This window comes from Pantherophis guttatus, chromosome 6 (genome assembly GCF_059756535.1).
Source record: "Pantherophis guttatus breed Tessera chromosome 6, ASM5975653v1, whole genome shotgun sequence".
In the NCBI taxonomy this organism is placed as follows: Eukaryota; Metazoa; Chordata; class Lepidosauria; order Squamata; family Colubridae; genus Pantherophis; species Pantherophis guttatus.
The window spans coordinates 98,803,187-98,822,191 of NC_142068.1; the positions used below are offsets into that span (position 1 = coordinate 98,803,187).

The 19,005-nt window shown below is 46.1% G+C and overlaps 1 protein-coding gene across 1 annotated transcript in view; it reads right to left on the minus strand.

The window, feature by feature from the left end:
• EIF3F (eukaryotic translation initiation factor 3 subunit F) overlaps nt 1-19,005 on the minus strand; it is a 34,161-nt gene that overhangs the window by 6,415 nt on the left and 8,741 nt on the right. Inside the window, exons 3-5 of the mRNA XM_034435256.3 lie at nt 10,920-10,999; nt 7,452-7,589; nt 6,952-7,043 (exon numbers count right to left, since the gene is read on the minus strand). Of these exons, the coding sequence (XP_034291147.1) occupies nt 6,952-7,043; nt 7,452-7,589; nt 10,920-10,999 (310 nt within the window). The remainder of the gene's footprint in view (nt 1-6,951; nt 7,044-7,451; nt 7,590-10,919; nt 11,000-19,005) is intronic.

Below are 19,005 nucleotides of genomic sequence, written 5' to 3' on the forward strand. Positions count from 1 at the left end.
CTTCCGAAACCCAAGCTTCAATACGGTAATGTCGGAAGAATGGTGACGGAGTCACTCACCACTCTGCACCCCCTCTTCACAGATACACTAGTGTCCCACAACGTGGACAAGACCGCCCTTCATGTGGCATGTGAGTTAACCACCCTGGGTCATGATAAAGACTGAGCATCGAAGCTCAGTCATAGCTCTATCCAGCAACCCCTGTCTAAGGGGAGAGCTCCCTCCGCCTGGTTGACCGGAAAAAAGACATAAAGGGGTCCTTTCTACATCGAACCCCTGTGCCCTCTTGATGAAATTCCTCCTGACCCGGCTGGCAGACAATGGATAATGGTAAGAAGGGTGGAATTCACTCCTGTGCCCGGTGAAACCCAGAGATCTTGATCTTAAAGACCAGGTCTAACATAAACACTCCTCTATCACAGAAAAAGTGCCCCGCTGTAATATCTTTCTGGTCGATATAAGAGCTACAGAAAAAAAAACCCTGTCTGTACTCTAAGAATTGAGGTGAACCATCCTAAATGGCTCAAACCCAAAACAAAAGGGCTGAAGGGAGAGCTGAAAAAAACCCCTTGGCGTCCCAGTTGGTATAGCAGTGACCCACTGCCGGTCTCAATTAGTGGCCCACTGGATAAGCTCTTGACCTCCGGAGGTAGTGTCACTGCTTCTCTTCCTCCACAACCCAACACTCTGCAATACTGCTATGTGCTGCCTAGCATTGCTGGATGAATCCTGTTTTCCACCTGCTTGCCCACTCGATGAGTAGTGGAACCACTATCCTTGTCGGCTGTATATCTTTGGAGGAGCACCATAACTAAACACCTTTCAAGTAGCAACAGAATTGGAATTCGTGAACGGGCGTCTGGCCGTCTACAAAGACCGGGGCACGCTGAAGAAAAGGGTCTACCCCTCCAGCAGTCCCCGCTCCACCGCCACTCAGTCAAACTTAGCCCCCCGGTTTCTGGATGGCCAAAAGACCCCTGATCGAGGGATACCCTGTCGGACGAAAGTCTCTGCGGAGGCCAACCGACAGGCTCATTCGTACCATGACCCCCGGGTGTCAAGACCAATGTGGCATTGTCCAGGATACTTTGCCCAGATTTGTAGAATCTCCTGAAGACCCCCGGTAGGAAAGCCAGAGCAAAAAGCGGACCCTGAGCTCTGGGCCACAGAGAACGAAGTGTGTTGACCCTTGCTGCCTCCTGAATTGGGCACCGTGGGAAACAACGGGATATCTGTCCGGATGCTGACATTGTGGAGAGATCCCTGGGCAGTCCACCGAACCAAATCACAGTCACTTCAACCCACGCTAGAAGCAAATGCCACACCAAGTGGTCAAAGGGCCCTACTCAATCATTCTGCCCTCATATTGTCTGCCCTGCTTACGCTCCGCTCCGATGGATTTATCTATCTATCATCTATCTATCTATCTATCTATCTATCTATCTATCTATCTATCTATCTATCTATCTATCTATCTATCTATCAAATTTCTATACCGCCCTACTCCCAGAGGACTCAGGGCGGTGAACAGCCAAGATAAAATACAGATAATACAAATATTAAAAGTCCCTTAAAATTATTAAATATTTTGGCCGAAACACAAATTAAAACACCCAATTTATAAAATCAAACGAATTAAAAATTTAAAAGAGGAGAGTTAGGCCAGGCCAGCCTGCTGAAATAAAAAAGTTTTGAGAGCATGACGAAACGTGCGCAGATCCGGGATCCTCCGTTATCTCTGGGGGGAGCTCATTCCAGATGGTAGGTGCCACGACAGAGAAGGCTCTCCCCCTGGGGGCCGCCAGTCAACACCGTTTGGCCGACGGCACCCTGAGAAGCCCCTCTCTGTGGGAGCGTACTGGTCGGTGAGAGGCTATTGGTAGCAGAAGGCGGTCTCGTAAATACCCCGGTCCAATGCCATAGAGCGCTCTAAAGGTGGTAACCAAAACCTTGAAGTGCACCCAGAAGACCACCGGGAGCCAGTGCAACTCGCGCAGGAGGGGGGGTGTCACATGGGAGCGCCATGCCGCTCCCATAACCACCCACGCAGCCGCGTTCTGGATCAGCTGGAGCCTCCGGGTGCTCAAGGGGAGCCCCATATAGAGAGCATTGCAGTAGTCCAGGCGGGAAGTAACAAGAGCATAAGTGACCGTATTTAACAAGTCCCGATCCAGAAAGGGACGCAACTGGCAAATCAGGCGGACCAGATAAAAAGTCCCCCTGGCCACGGCCGTCCCATGCTCTTCCAAAGACAGCCGTGAGTCCAGAAGGACACCCAAGTTGCGAACCCTCTCCGTGGGGGCCAATGACTCGCCCCCAATAGTCAGTGATGGCACTAACTGACTATATCGGGATGTCGGAAACCACAGCTACTCGGTCTTGGATGGGTTGAGCCCGAGTCTGTTTCTCCCCATCCAGGCACGGCCTCCAGGCACCGGGACATCACTTTAAGGGCATCGTTGGGGTGGTCTGGGGTGGAGATGTACAGCTGAGTGTCGTCAGCATACTGATGGTACTTAACCCCAAAACCACGGATGATCTCACCCAGCGGCTTCACATTAAATGTTGAACAGAAGGGGCGAGAGGACTGACCCTTGTGGCACCCCACATACAAGGGGCCTCGGGGTCGACCTCTGCCCCCCTGTCAACACAGACTGCGACCGGTCAGAGAGAAAGGAGGAGAACCACCGTAGGACGGTGCCCCCCACCCCTAACTCCTCTAGCCGGTGCAGCATGATACCATGGTCGATGGTATCAAAAGCCGCTGAGAGGTCTAATAGGACTAGGACAGAGGAATAACCCCTGTCCCGAACCCTCCAGAGATCATCAACCAACACGACCAATGCAGTTTCTGTGCTGTACCCAGGCCTGAAGCCCGACTGGAACGGATCCAGATACGACGATTCATCCAGGTACTGAGGGAACTGTCGCGCTACCACTCTCTCAACAACCTTCGCAATGAAGCGAAGGTTGGAGACTGGACGATAATTTGCCAACACTGCCGGGTCCAGGGAAGGCTTCTTGAGGAGAGGCCTCACCACCGCCTCTTTCAAGGCGGCGGGGAAGACACCCTCACTCAGAGAAGCATTTATAATCCCCTGGAGCCAGTCTCGTGTAACCTCCCGAGAGGCCAGCACCAGCCAGGAGGGACACGGGTCCAGTAAACATGTGGCTGCGCTCAGTCTGCCCAGTATCCTGTCCACGTCTTCGGGCGTCACAGAATCAAACTCTTCCCAGATAACACTCACAAGACCTGCCTCTGTCCTCCCCCCTGAATCTACCCAGTCAGAGTCCAGGTGTTCCTGAATCTGAGCGATTTTGTCATACAGATACTGTACAAAATCCTCGGCTCTACCCTCCAAGGGGTCCTCCTGCACTTCCTGGTGGAGCAGGGAGCGGGTCATCCTAAACAGGGCGGCCGGGCGATTATCTGATGACGCAATAAGAGCGGCAAAATAGTTATACTTCGCCACTTTTATTGCCACCAGGTAGGTCTTAATATGAGACCTTACCAATGTTCGGTCAGATTCAGAATGGCTGGCCCTCCAACCGCTCTCCAGGCGTCTTTTCCGGCGCTTCATCTCCCTCAGCTCCTCGGTGAACCAAGGAGCCAGGCGAGATCGGCGCCGGGTCAGAGTCCGCAAAGGCACAACCCGATCCAAAGCTCCAGGGACTGCCCTATCCCAAGCGGCCACCAGCTCCTCAGTCGAGCCGTGTGCCAGAGCCTCAGGAAATGGCCCAAGCTCCGTCTGGAACCTATCTGGATCCATCAGGTGCCTGGGGCGGTACCACCTCAATGGTTCCGCCTCCCTGTGGCGGGGTGCGGCGGTTCAAAGGTCAAAGTGAAGGAGGGAGTGATCCGACCATGACAAGGGCTCGATCACTATATCCCCTATCTCAAGATCACTCAACCACTGACCAGAGACAAAAACCAGGTCTAGAATGTTTCCCGCCGTGTGAGTAGGGCTATGAACTAACTGGGTCAGGTCCATGGCCGTCATGGAAGCCATGAACTCCCGAGCCACCTCAGACGCCTCCCGACGGATGGCAGGTTAAAATCCCCCATGACCATAAGCCTGGGGTGTCAACCGCCACCGTGGCTATAACGTTGAGCAGCTCGGGCAGGGCTGCTGTCACGTGGCAAGGAGCCAGGTACGTAATCAGCATGCCCATCTGCACCCCATGACCCCACCTCACAAGAAGGGACTCACATCCAGCCGTCTGAGGAACAGTGGCCTCCCTCGAACCAAGACCTTCTCTAATGACAACCGCCACCCCCCTCCCCTCCCGTGTCCTCGGCTGATGGAATGTGCGGAAACCGGGTGGGCACATCTCAACGAGGGGGACCCCCCCTCCTGGCCCAACCAGGTCTCCGTAATACCCGTCAGGTCCGCTCCCCCCTCCTGAACAAGATCACAAATGAGGGGGGCTTTATTTACCATGGACCAGGCGTTGCACAACATCAGCCGAAGGCCCAGGGCCTGAGGGTCTGTGCAACCTGGGGAACGAGAGGAGCATTGGAGGCCAGAGTGCGCCATCGCTTGGAGCCAGCGGGCGCACGCTCCCACAACCTGATGTGGCCCCCTGCTGCCGCCATATCTGCCCCTCCCACCCACAGTACTGATGTAATGTCCATTCACAACACAAGCTCTAACCCCCTCCTTGACCCCTGGTTCCCGCACCTCTTGTGCAGCGCTCTTCAGCCGGCTCTGGCCTCCTCCCCGACAGGTTCTCCCCCAAACCCACAGAGCCCACCCCTCTCCCAGAAACCTTTAAAACCTTATCTAAAAATTTCCCCCCAAAACCCCACAACCCCCTCCGCGCCGCATGCCACCTCTCGGGATTCCAAAATCCGTCATCAAGGTAGGCCCTCGATAGTGAGGAGGGCCAAACCTGCGAGAGGGGGGAGTCTCGCAGCGCAAGCAGGTCAGCAGCCGTAAACATCACACAAAACAGAGGTGGAGAGTCAACTGATCAGGGCTTCACCAGATCGTCCAATAATATTGGGTCAAAGTAGATCTTCATACTATCATACTATCTTCATACTTCATACTATCTCCCAGTTGCGTCCAGCCCGACGCCAGAGGATCCTCGTCACTGTCTTTAGTGTCTAAGAACTAGTTCCTCCGTGTCTGTTGACCTGGTCTTGACCGCCTGAGAGTCGTCATAGGAAGCACAAGGTAGCCCTGGAGACCCTCTGAAATGCCAGAGCGCCATCTGACCTCCTCCTCTCCAGCTAGTGCTACTCTTGCCTGCATCCACTTACAACTAAATCTCCTGGGTCCCTGGTCCAGCCCTATTAAAAAAGGGCCCAAAACACCCGACACACACTCCACTCTGCTCTGCCGCGTGAACAGAGATCTGCTTTGAGACCAAATATCTTTCAAGCCTTGCTGGCAGAACTGGCCGCAATTAGGCCCATCATAATTGCTGATCAAGCCTTATTGTCCGAGCCTTTCACCTCAGGCTTTCCGAATGACAAGCAAGCCCTGCAACCAAAACCAGCTGCCTCTCGCAGATCCGCTGCCCCCAGGCCATTCCGAAGCACACTTAGGGTAATCAGGAATGTCAACAGCCCCGCTGCCAGGGCGGGCCACATTCAAGCTATGCAAAAATAAATGCAGCCTTGTAGTGCCCTTAGGCCATTCAGGAATGTGCTGCAAGGACCGGTCACAATTAGGCCAATCAGAAAAGAACACAGACTGTTACGCACTTAGGTTATTCAGGAAAGTAACCAAGCCATGCTGCCAGGCCTGGTGGCAATCAGGCTAGTCATAATATTGCAGTCTTGCTGTGCCCATAGGCTATCCAGGAATGTAAAGAAGCCATGCCTGGTCGCCATCAGCTATTTAGAAAAGTACAGTATTGTTGCGCCCTCAGGTTATTCAGGTATGTAAACAAGCAATGCTGCCTGGTCCGGCTGCAATCAGGCCTTTCAGAATAAATGCAGCCTGGCTGCGCACTTCTGATAATCAGGAAAGTAAACAAGCCATGCTGCCACAATCAGGCTTCCATAAATAAATGCAGCCTTGCTGCGCACTTAGGCTAATCAGGAAGGTAAACAAGCCATGCTGCCGGGTCCGGCCGCAATCAAGCTATTCCGTCTCACTTAATGACCATCTCAACATTCCGTATCACCAGAGGCCAAAGCGGGCTCAGGTCCAGGACCTTTCACGCTGCCAACCGAGGACTTCATGCTGTGCTGGAGGGCCGAGAACCGAGCCCTATGACAGCTTTTCATTCCTGTTTCACATCATTTCATTTTATTGCATTTTATTGCATTTTATTGCATTTTATTGCATTTCATGTCATTTCATTTCATTTCATGTCATATCATAACATGTCATGTCATTTCATGCTGTGCTGGAGGGCCGAGAACCGAGCCCTATGACAGCTTTTATTTATTTATTTATTTATTTATTTATTTATTTATTTATTTATTTAGTTAGTTAGTTAGTTAGTTAGTTAGTTAGTTAGTTAGTTAGTTAGTTGCATTTCTGTGCCACCCAACTCCCAAGGGACTCTATCTATCTATCTATCTATCTATCTATCTATCTATCTATCTATCTATCTATCTATCTATCTATCATTCTTGTTTCATTCCATTCCATTCCATTTCTGAAAATGGAAAATCATGCAAGCATTCTCATGCAATTTTTCTGATGCTCCAGAAACTCCAAAAGAGCAGGCCTCTTATCTAACTTCCAGAGTCCAGAGAGTGACGCCATGAGGAAAGTCCAGCGAGGAGGTCTGCAAAAGGCCTTTTTTGTCTGAGGGTAGTGTTATATATGACACCCCAGTAGAATCAAAGTAGACATATTTTGAATTTTTCACACAGTCCAAAACGTTTGCCATTATTGGACTAGCCACTCATTAGGTTTCACTTCTTGGCTATGCTAATCATTAGGAGAAAAGCAGTAGCACTATATCTATCAATAATATAATGCTTACCTCCTATCCGCTCTGTATCATAGTAGGCATACTTCACAGTGAGAGGAGTAAACATTACCCCCATAGTCTTACCAGGAACTCCCATTGTAGTGCTAAAAGAGAAAGAATTTTTCTTAGCATATATATTCCAAATAAGGTTTGATACATAAGAGTTGCTTTCAATTTATTAGAATACTGATTCTGAAAAACACACAATAGTGACCATATATATGTACATAACTGCCATGTACATGTATAGTTATATAGTTATATAGCCAGAATAATTTTAAGAATGTCATAGGAGAAAAAGGATCAAAGCCGGAGCTTCTCAAAACTTTGGAATCTCAACTTATTCTTTTAATGTTATTTTTGCAATTTGATATCCATCTAAGCTGTTCTGCTCTAATGTTAAAAAATAGTATGGAATAAGGTTCACACTTTTCTTTTATGGACTATAAAATTTTATTTTTTTATCCTTGTTTCTTTCAAGCAAAATGCAGATGAATTGTTTTTGGAAGTACCTGATATATGCCTTAATGCTCATACGTCCATTTTGTAAACTGGTGTCCACAGTTAAGTGAATTGGATTGTGAGCTTCCCGACTGTAATATTCATGGATCAAAACAGAGTGTTCTGTGATGTCATGTCCAGTTGCATACCTGCAAAAATAAAATCAGCTTAAAACAATATTTGCACACAGTGAATACATTAATTTAATACAGGACATTTAAAAGTTGCTATGCTGAGAATACAGACTAATGTTTTGCCACTGATGTATCCATAAAATATATGTTATTATCTTACCATTTGAAATATACTAAATAAAACTAAAACTAAATAAAACTAAATTAGTTTTATCCAATACTATCAGATAGGTAAATATTACCAATACCTCTCCTCAGAATGGAATAAACTAATGAAATATGAATCTGATACAAAGTTACTTGAGATTTTCAATAATCTCTTGCAAATTAACAAAAGATTTTTTAAAATTACTGTTTTGGGTTGTGGATAGGGTTGCACTGCCCCAGGCGACCCAGTACATAATCTGGGGGTTCTCCTGGACTGGCAGCTCTAGCCCTGCACAATGGCAAGTTGTGTACTTTGCTGTTAGTTGCGAAGTCATGTCTGACCCATCATGACCGCATGGACAACATTCTTCCAGGCCTTCCTGTCCTCTATCATCCCCCAGAGTCCATTTAATCTCATGCCTACTAGTTCAGTGACTCCATCCAGCCACCTCATTCTCTGTAGTCCCCTTCTTCTTTTGCCCTTAATCTTTCCCAGCATGAGGCTCTTCTCCAGTGAGTCCTTCCTTCTCATTAGGTGGCCAAAGTATTTGAGTTTCATCTTCAGGATCTGGCCTTCTAAAGAGCAGTCGGGGTCGATCTCCTCTAGGACTGACCGGTTTGATCGCCTTGCAGTCCAAGAGACTCACAGGAGTCTTCTCCAGCACCAGAGTTCAAAGGCCTCAATTCTTTGATGCTCAGCTTTTCTTATGGTGCAACTTTCACAGCCATACATTGTAATTGGGAAAACCATAGCCTTGACTATACGCGCTTTTGTTGGAAGAGTGATGTCTCTGCTTTTTAGAATGCTGTCTAGATTTGCTATAGTTTTCCTCCCCAGGAGCAAGCGTCTTTTTATTTCTTGGCTGCAGTCCCCATCTGCGGTGATGGCCCAGGAAAATAGAATCTGTCACTATCTCCATTTCTTCCCCATCTATTTGCCAGGATTTGAGAGGGCCGGATGCCATGATCTTGGTTTTCTTAATATTGAGTTTCAAGCCAACTTTTGCACTCTCCTTCTTCACCCACATCAAGAGCCTCTTTAGTTCTTCATCGCTTTCTGCCATTATGCAGTGGTATCATCTGCATATCTGAGGTTGTTGATATTTCTCCCAGGATAAAACCCCATGGATAGTACCAAAAGGCAAAAAAAGTTGTGTACTAGTTAGCCCCTTTTGTACATCAACATGCCCTTCTCACAGTCACCCAAACCCTAGTCACCTCTTGTTTGGACTACTGTAATGCACTCTACATGAGGTTGTGCCAAATAGTATTTGGAAGCTTCAGATGGCTCAAAACGCAACAGTCTATGTTACCTCTTTTGTGGAAACTATATCGGCTACCGATTTGCTTCCAAGTACAAGTCAAGGTTCTGGTTATCACCTTTTAAGCCCTATATGGCTTGGGGCCAGATTAACTGAACGACCATCTCTTCCCAGTTACATCACTCTGGCCCACAAGAGGGGAAAGACAGGGTGTATTACAGTTCCATCTATTAGGGAAGCACATCTAGTGAGGCCCAGGAAAACAGGCCTTCTCTAGTGGCTCCCTCCCTTTGGAATATCATTCCCCCAAAGATAAGATTAGACCCCACTTTGATACTCTTCTGGAAGGCCCTTGAGACATGGTTCTGTCAGTTGCCTGGGACCCCAAGATGGCATGGAACTAATCAAGTGGTTGGTGTTGGTTTTGCCTGTTGTTTTGGCGCCATACTCGCATGCAGCAGTGGTGGGTTGCTCCCGGTTCGCACCGGTTCTATAGAACCGGTAGTAAAACCGGCAGGAGGCTCCACCCACTGACCCTGATGTCATGAAAATGCTTCTGCGCATGTGCAGAAGAGCACGCACACATGCGAGCAAAGCAAGCGCATGTACGTGGCCCTGTTGCGAACCAGTAGTAAAGGTAAGTAGAACCCACCCCTGCCATGGAGATATGTGTTGTGGTCCGCCAGCAGCTTGCGGAGCTGGCTGCAGAGTGGGACAGTGGGGAGGCTGGGGAGGACAATGGGCCAGTCCTGGAGTCAGGGGAAGGCCCGGACGAGGGCTCTGCATCAGAGGCAGAGATGGGGCCAGGGCCATCTGGGAGCGATGCGCGGACTCCGAAGCCTCCAGAGGCAGATAACAGAGAGGCAGAGGAACAGGAGGAGCCTGTTCCTAATGCACGCATGCGAAGAGCTGCCAGAAGGCAAGAGCAACTAAAGCAAAAAGGACAACTTGGGAGTAAGGAGATGATTGGCCCCTCCCAGAAGGCTTAAAAGAGCAGCCATTTTTTCTTGTCGGCATCTCTTGCTTCTGAACTTCGAGGGGCTTTTGCTAAGACAAAGCCTTTGGCAGGGTGCCAAAGAGGACAAAGGTTTGTGATAAGGCCGAAGGACTGTTTATGAAGGATTTGCTTTGGAATTAATTTGGACTAAGCAGAGAATGAAGTAATTCTCAGCTGTTCTAATAAAATATGTTTGTTTAGGTCTGATTGTGTCTGATAATAACTACATGGGCCTAGGTCACAACAGTATGGGAGGATGTTAAGGATTTTTACATTGTGGAATTTTAATATTATATGTGTTGAGTTGAGCTGCCATATAAATATATTAAATAAAGGTTATATTGCACATCAGAATGTTTATGTCTGAAACAAAAAGAAAGAAAGAAAGTGGATGGCAGCTAAAATGATATTTAAAACAATACCTTCAAATTTGCAATGTTACAAATATAATAGAAAAGAAAATGCACAAGTCCATGCTATCTGCTGAGATTCTCTTACAGATTCTGAGAATCTATCATCTCAAACAGCTTTTGACACTATTTTAAATCAATTAGAATCTTGTGTGATTATACAGTTTTATCCACGGATACTCCAAGGATTAAATTGGATCTATTACAACAACAGAAACATGATCAAAGCAATATGCCACAAAGGTTCAGTGAATACTGAAAACCTATCATCAACTTTAAGAAGCAAGCAAGCAAACAATACATCCCTGAATGAAAGGGGGGGGGGGAAATACAGTCAAAGTTTATCCTATTAGAGTCAAACTTTTTCCCAAAATTCTATAACAATGGAGTATTGTTCTCAAAACCACACTGTTGACAGGTGACGTAATTGTTTAAAGAACTGTTGTTATTTTATGGCACTCTATTAATTAAAGATAGTTCTCTCTTTTGAGAAGCTGGATAGACAATTTTCGGTAGAGTGAAGACTTACCATCCCAGAATAATTTCACTAGGAGACACTTTCTTGTGCAATTCATACATATTCTTGGCAAATTCCATGTCCACTGCAACCTGAAAGTTAACAAAATTCAAGATTCTGCAATAATGACATTAATTTACTGATAGCCAGAGGACCTTTCCAAGCCTCTTATCTAAACTTGAATTGAATAAATAAAATAAAATAAACTTGTTAACCTGAGAATAAACTCACCAGGAAAGCACCTGTCTTTGATTGATAACTTATCTCTAATGCAAAAAAAATCAGAGTTTGTCTCCCTGAATTCCTTTATAAATATAGAATATAGAATAAAATCAATATAGAATAAAAAAACATTCATTTTTTTCCCATTTTGAACAAAGTTTGATTGTAAAGAAAAGTACCTCCCAGGGTCCATTATATCAATAAACAAGTAACTGCTATTCATTTCATTTGATTAAATGGGAAAACTGGTTAAGAGTAAACCTAATGCCTGCCATTCACTCCAACCCACCCACCCCCTGTATTATTATTTTTAACGTAAGTATAGTAACTACTTCCCTGTAGCTCCGTGTTCAGCGGAAGAAGCAAACTCACAAAATGATTATATAAGATATAGCATATATGGAAATCATGATATGTACAGGTAGTCCTTGACTTCTAGTATAACCACAATTGGGACCAGAATTTCCATCATAAGTCATTGCAATCATTCAGTCAAAGCAGACCAATATTATGACAATTTACGGTCATTAAGCAAATCCATTAAGTTCTTCCATTCTGAGATTTTTGCTGAAACTGGCAGAACAGTCATAAATTGTGATCACATGATCGCAGGGTACTGCAATTGGTCATAAATGCAAGCAGTTGCCAAACAGCCAAATTCTGAGCACATGAATATGGGTGTGGTGCAGGGATGAAATGCTATCGGTTTGGACCGGTTCGGGAGGACCAGTAGCTGAGATTGAGGCTAATTCACTGTACCGGTAGCAAAAAAGGGGAGCTTTTTATCAGGTTCGCCTGATACGCCAGTTGCGTCCCTTTCTGGACCGGGATGCCCTGCGCACGGTCACTCATGCCCTCGTCACATCCTGTCTAAGCTACTGTAACGCTCTCTACATGGGGCTCCCCTTGAAGAGCACTCGGAGGCTCCAACTGGTCCAGAATGCGGCCACGCGGGTGATTATGGGGGTGACACGGCGCACCCACGTAACACCTCTCCTGCGCGAGCTGCACTGGCTCCCAGTGGTCTTCCGGGTGCGATTCAAGGTGTTGGTTACCACCTTTAAAGCGCTCCATGGCTTAGGACCGGGGTATATATGAGATCGCCTTCTGCCACCGATAGCCTCCCACCGGCCAATACGCTCCCACAGAGGGGCTCCTCAGGGTGCCATTGGCCAAACGATGTCGACTGGCGACACCCAGTGGGAGAGCCTTCTCTGTGGGGACACCAGCCCTTTGGAATGAGCTGCCCTTAGAGGTTCGTATGATCCCCGACCTGCGTACCTTTCGCTGTGCCCTGAAGACTCTTTTATTCCAACAAGCCAGACTGGCCTAATAGGAATTTTAAATTGGGTGTCTGTTAGCTTTTAATTTTGTGGGCCAAATTTATATATTTGTTTTTAAATTGTTTTTAAATTTTGTAAGTGTATATGTGTTTTAAGATGGCTGTACACCGCCCTGAGTCCTTTGGGAGAAGGGCGGTATAGAAGTGTAATAAATGCAAAGCTTGATGTATCATTTCTATTTGATAAATACTTTAATAATCTATAATATCAAGCAAGCTGATAAATTAGTGATAAAATACAATGATATCACAAGATCTCGAGTTCATGTGACAAATTCACATGTTTAATGGAATGAATTTGTAGGAATACACTCCAAGGTTCTGAAGGAACTGACAAACGTGATCTCAGAACCGCTGAATTATATCTTTCAAAGATCCTGGAACACTAGGGAAGTATCAGAAGATTGGAAAAGAGCTGATGTAGTTTCCATTTCAAAAAAAGAAAAAAAATAGATCCAGGAACCTACAGACCTATCAGCTGGACCTCACTATCTGGGAAGATTCAGGAAAATATAATCAAGTAACGAATCAGCGAACACCTAGAGGAAAAAGAGCCTTGGTGGCGCAGCAGACTAAAGTGTTGTTAGCTGCCTGCAATTACTGTAAGTTCAAATCTCACCAGGCTCAAGGTTGACTTAGCTTTCCATCCTTTCGAGGTAGGTAAAATGAGGACCCGGATTGTGGGGGCAATAAGCTGAATTTGTATAAAAAAGAACACCGCTTGGGGGGGGGGCGAAAGCCCTACTAAGCAGGTATATACAAAAGTATGAAGACTATTGCTTAACGCATTGTAAGCCGCCCTGAGTCTCCGGAGAAGGGCGGCATATAAATTGAACTAATTAGGAAAGAAAGAAAGAAAGAAAGAAAGAAAGAAAGAAAGAAAGAGAGAGAGAGAGAGAGAGAGAGAGAGAGAGAGAGAGAGAGAGAGGAAGGAAGGAAGGAAGGAAGGAAGGAAGGAAGGAAGGAAGGAAGGAAGGAAGGAAGAAAGAAAGAAAGAAAGAAAGAAAGAAAGAAAGAAAGAAAGAAAGAAAGAAAGAAAGAAAGAAAGAAAGAAAGGTTATAACCAAAAGCCACCGTGGATTTATCAAAAACAAGATCGTGCCAGACAAATCTTTGACAAAGTGACAAAATTAGTGGACCAGAAGAATGCTGTGGATATAATTTACTTGGACTTCAAAGGCATTTGAGAAATCTACTACTTGATAAGAAAGAAAAATGTGGTTAGACAGCATCACTGGAAATGCTGAGGGGCCGGTGCCTGCTGCCTCAACCCACGCCCAGAAAACAGTGAGTGCATGGGGGCTCGACAGCAGCTGCAGCTCCTTGCTACGCCTGGCCTCACCTCATCCCACTTGGCCTTGCCTCGCCTCATCTCATCTGGCCTTGCCCTGCAGCAGCCTCAAGGGCCCTGCCTGCCTCACCCCGCCACATGACGCCTCACCCAACCTCACAGCAGCCTCAAAGTAAGTGCAGCTGGACACTCCCTCAGGGAAGCGGGGCTGGGCTGGGCTGCGGGGTCCCAGTGCCCCAAGAGCTCACACTTGGAATACTGCATCCAGTTTTGGTCTCCACGATGTAAAAAAGATGTTGAGACTCTAGAAAGAGTGCAGAGAAGAGCAACATAAATGATTAGGGGACTGGAGGCTAAAACATATAAAGAACAGTTGCTGAAATTGGGTATGTCTTGTTTAATGAAAAGAAGAACAAGGGGTGACATGATAGCAGTATCCCAATATCTCAGGGGCTGCCATAAAGAAGAGGGAGTCAAGCTCTTCTTTCAAAGGATCTGAGGGCAGGACAAGAAGCAATAGATGGAAACTAATGAAGGAGAGAAGCAAATTAAAACTAAGAAGAAATTTCCTGACACTTAGAACAATTAATCATTGGAACAATTTGCCTCCAGAAGTTGTGAATGCTCCAACACTGGAAGTTTTTAAGGAGAGATTGGACAACCATTTGTCTGAAATGGTATAGGGTTTCCTGCCTGAGCAGGGGGTTGGATTAGAAGACCTCCAAGGTGCTTTCCAACTCTGTTATCCTATCATATCCTATCCTATCGTATCCCATCCTTATCCTTATCCCTATTTGAGCAAAAGTAATAAAAGAGGTCTAACAGCTTGATAGAAATAGGGATGTAGCAAAGTACGTAATAGTGATACAAGGAAAAAGGCAACAGAAATTATTAGAACTTCAAATAGTGATAACAAAAAGAAATGGAAAAGGACAAAAATACTGAAAGACTAGATGAGAAAAACAGGCCCAACTTCAATGGCATTATTAGAAATAGGAACTTTGAGCAGCTTTCAGTAAGAAGTATTATTAATACAACAACAAAAGTAAAGCTATTTTAGACTGTCATATGTTCCATCATTAGTTATCTATAAATCTTTGATCAAATTCTATCTATTAAACCAAGACCAGATGGTTTACTGAGTAGATTTTATAAGACTTTTGAGGTTCAATTATTATTGCCATTGAAGGATTTAATGAATTCTATTCTGCAAGTTAACCCTAAACCTGATTCATGGAAAGGTGCTTTCATTGCTTTGATACCTAAGGAAGGGCAGGATTTAACTTCAATGAAAAATTATAGACAATTTCCCCTCTTAATAATGATTATAAACTTTTTACATCCATTTTAGCTGAAAGACTTTAAAAAAGTCTTATGGGATTATATACAGTACATGAAGATTAATATGGTTTTCCACCTAAAAGACAATTGAAGGACAAAACACAGGAATTGGAAGCATTTACCAAACGTATCAACTCTGTGGACAGATACATCAAATTCACATGGGAAAGTGTTAAGGAAAATAGTCTAGCCTTCCTGGACTGTGCAATACACATTAAGGAAGACAGAAGCCTTCACATTGAAGTTTACAGAAAACCCTCTCACACAGATCAATATTTACATTTTGATTCCCAACACCCACTGCAGCACAAAATGGGAGTCATCTCAGAACCTTAATAATCAAGCTGAAGGCCTGCCTACCAGCAAAGATGGGAAAGAAAAAGAACTAAAACACATCAAGGAAGCCCTTAGAACGTGTGGCTATTCCAAGTGGGCTGTCATCAAATCTCAAAAAAGACTATACAAGAGCTTTTCTGTAACAGACAATGACGAGAACAATAAATGAAGCAACTTCGTCATTCCATAGGTTGCAGGCATATCAGAAAAACTCAGGAGGCTCTTCAGCCAACGTAATATATGTGCACACTTCAAACCCAAGAATACACTAAGGCAGAAGCTTGTCTACACCAAGGATAAAACACCCAGACAGAAAAGGACATTGGCTTACCTGAATGTCCATTTTTGAAGCGCTGCGAAGACATTTCACATATGGGTTAATCTTTCATCTATTTGCTCAAGACTGAGTGTAATTTTTCTCCAGCCTCCTACTTCCTGTGGTCTTCAGTCTTTTCATGAAGACGTAGTCATCCAAGAACTTATATCATAAGGAAACAAAAGAAAGAACACCCATCCCTGCCAGGATTAGGCAGCCTACAGGGCGGGTTGTAATGTCTTCGCAGCACTTTGAAAATGGACATTCAGGTAAGCCAATGTCCGTTTTCCAAAGCGCTGCTCCGACATTCCATGTATGGGACATACCCAAGCTTACGGACTGGGCTGGGGGCTGACTGATCCCCTGGTCCTGGGTGGAAATGACACTTTGCAAAACTCTCCTCCCAAACGATGCTTCCGCAGAGGCAAAAGTGTCCAATTTGTAATGTCTGACAATGACAAGGACGACCATGTGGCCATTCTACAAATGTCTGAAATAGCTCATATGCTTTCGTGATACAGGCTTTCAGCCCACCGTAGCAAAAGAAACGTTTCGACCCATAGATGAAAGATGAAAGGATACAAACAATGCTTCAGTCCGACGAAAGGAAGCCGTTATTATATACCTGCGGGGAGTCCTACGAACATCTAACGTGTGCCATCTGACTTCCATAGGATGTTGTGGATCTGGACAGAAATCAGGAAAAATAAGCTCCTGCACTCGGTGAAACCAAGAATTCACCTTAGGCAGAAAGGCCGGGTCCATTCGTAAAACCACTTTGTTAGTATGGAAAATACAGAGGTCCTTCCAGATCAATAAGGCCACCAGTTCTGAGATTCTTCTAGCTGATGTGATTGCTAGAAGAAAGGCAACCTTGAGAGTCAGAAAACGTAAACTGATGGAACCCAATGGCTCAAACGGAGAAGATGTGAGGGCTTGAAGCACCAGAGACAAATCTCACGTAGAGTAACGATGCACCACAGGAGAGCTGGGATTGGCAGCTCCTTGGAGAAAACAACGAACCCTCAGATGTTGAGAAAGGGACCGATGGGAATCATAGGTAAGTATTGTTGATAAGATGGCCACCTGTCGACGTAAGGTGGCCGGCGCCAACCCATTGTCTAGTCCCACTTGCAAAAACTCCAAAACCTCCGGAACCGAAGCCAACATAGGGTCTACATGTACCTTCACACATCACCGACAAAAGGCTCACCAGGAAGCGTGCATCGTGTGTATAACCTTGTCGGAAAGGTTGGCCTTGCTCAAAAGGACCCTTTCAAGGAGCCTGAGTGACACAGCAGACTAATGCAGACTAATGCTACTGTTAAAGATAGTATTTAGCTTCCAGCTGCCTGCAATTACTGCGAGTTCAATTCTCACCAGGCTCAAGGTTGACTCAGCCTTCCATCCTTTCTAAGGTAGGTAAAATGAGGACCCAGTTTGTGGGGGCAATAAGCTGAATTTGTATAAAATATACAAAAGTATGAAGGCTATTGCTTAACGCCTTGTAAGCCGCCTTGAGTCTCCAGAGAAGGGCGGCATATAAATCAAAATAAAAAATAAAATAAAAAATAAAAAAAAGTGCCAAATGGTTAAATGGAGCCATTGGGGTTCCAGATGGAGGACGGCCCCTTGGCTGAGCGAAATCCTGTCTCGTGGAATCCTCCATTGAGGAGAAACAGAGAGACTGACTAGGTCTGCGAACCAAGACCGGCAAGGCCAATGAGGAGCGACCAGAAGAAGTTCCGCTCGTTCTGTCAACAGCTTGCGAAGCACTCTTGGAATGAATGGAATGGGCGAGAACGCATAGAGCAGTCCCCGCGGCCAGTGGCACCGAAGAGCGTTGTAATTCTCCACTCCTGGAACCTGAAACCTGGAGAAGTATCTTGGTACCTGTGCATTCTTCGGACTGGCGAAGAGGTCGAGAATGGGAACTCCGAACCTGTGAGACAACTCCTGGAACAACAGAGGATGTAACTGCCATTCGCTCTCTGTTCAGCGAGTCCAGGCGCTCTCTGTTCAGCCAGTCTGCTTTGACATTGGATGCTCCGGAGATGTGTGCTGCTTTGACTGATAGCGTATGCTTCTCTGCCCAACGCATCAGTTTCTCCGCTTCGGCCACCAGAGCCCTGAACCAAGTGCCCCCTTCTCGATTGATATGTGCCTTTGTGGCCATATTGTCCGTCAACACTAACACATGCTGACCTGTCACCTTGGTCTGAAAGTGACGGAGGGCTAGTCACACTGCTCTCAATTCCAACCAATTGATACTGTTGGTACGTTCCAGTGAGACCAGTGTCCCTAAGCTACCTGTGACAGAAGGTGAGCGCCCCAACCTTGAAGACTTGCATCCATCGTCAGAACGACCTGGTTGGGTTCCTGGAACATACACCCCTGAAGCAGGGCCGCCGAAGTCCACCAGTGAAATGAACTCCAGACTCGAGATGTTACCTTCACCTTGGCCTTCAAATTGCTGTGCCCCGCCTTTTGGAAAGGTAATAGAAACCATTGACATGGATGAGCATGACGGCGAGTCCAGGGCACAATGGCTATACAGGAAATCATCTTTCCGAGCAGTTGGGACAGCAGGAGGAGAGAAATGGACCTGCTGGAGACCACTTGTAACACCAACTCCTTGATGCTGCAGGAACGGTCAGGAGACAGGAAGACTTGGCCTCTGAGCGAGTCTGCTCCCAAGTGTAGAATGTGGGTGATAAACTGCAAGTGGCTCTTTGGCCAATTGATGGTAAACCCATGTAGTTTCAGAATGCGAACCACTGTCATGCTGTCCTTTGCTGCCTGCGATAGTGAAGACGACAGGATTAAAATGTTGTCCAGGTAACACAAGATGTGTGTTGGAATCACCTGGACAGATGCCGCCACTGCTGCCAACAACTTGGTGAACGTTCGCAGAGCCGACAACAGACCGAATGGCATGGACTGATACTGGAAATGTTGATTAGCGTATGCAAAGTGGAGGAACTTGCAATGCGCCTGATGAATTGGGACGTATAGGTAGGCTTCTTTGAGGTCCACCGACTGTAATAGGTCTCCTTCCCTTATGCAACCCAGAATAGATTTCAAGGATTGCATTTTGAACCTCCTGTATACAATGAATTGATTGAGGTGCTTGAGATTCAAGATTCCCCTCCAACCCCCCGAACTTCTGGGTACCAGGACAATGATGGAATAAAAACCTGTCCCTTCTTGACCCTTTGGTACCAGCTCGATGGCCCTGATGTCCAGCAAA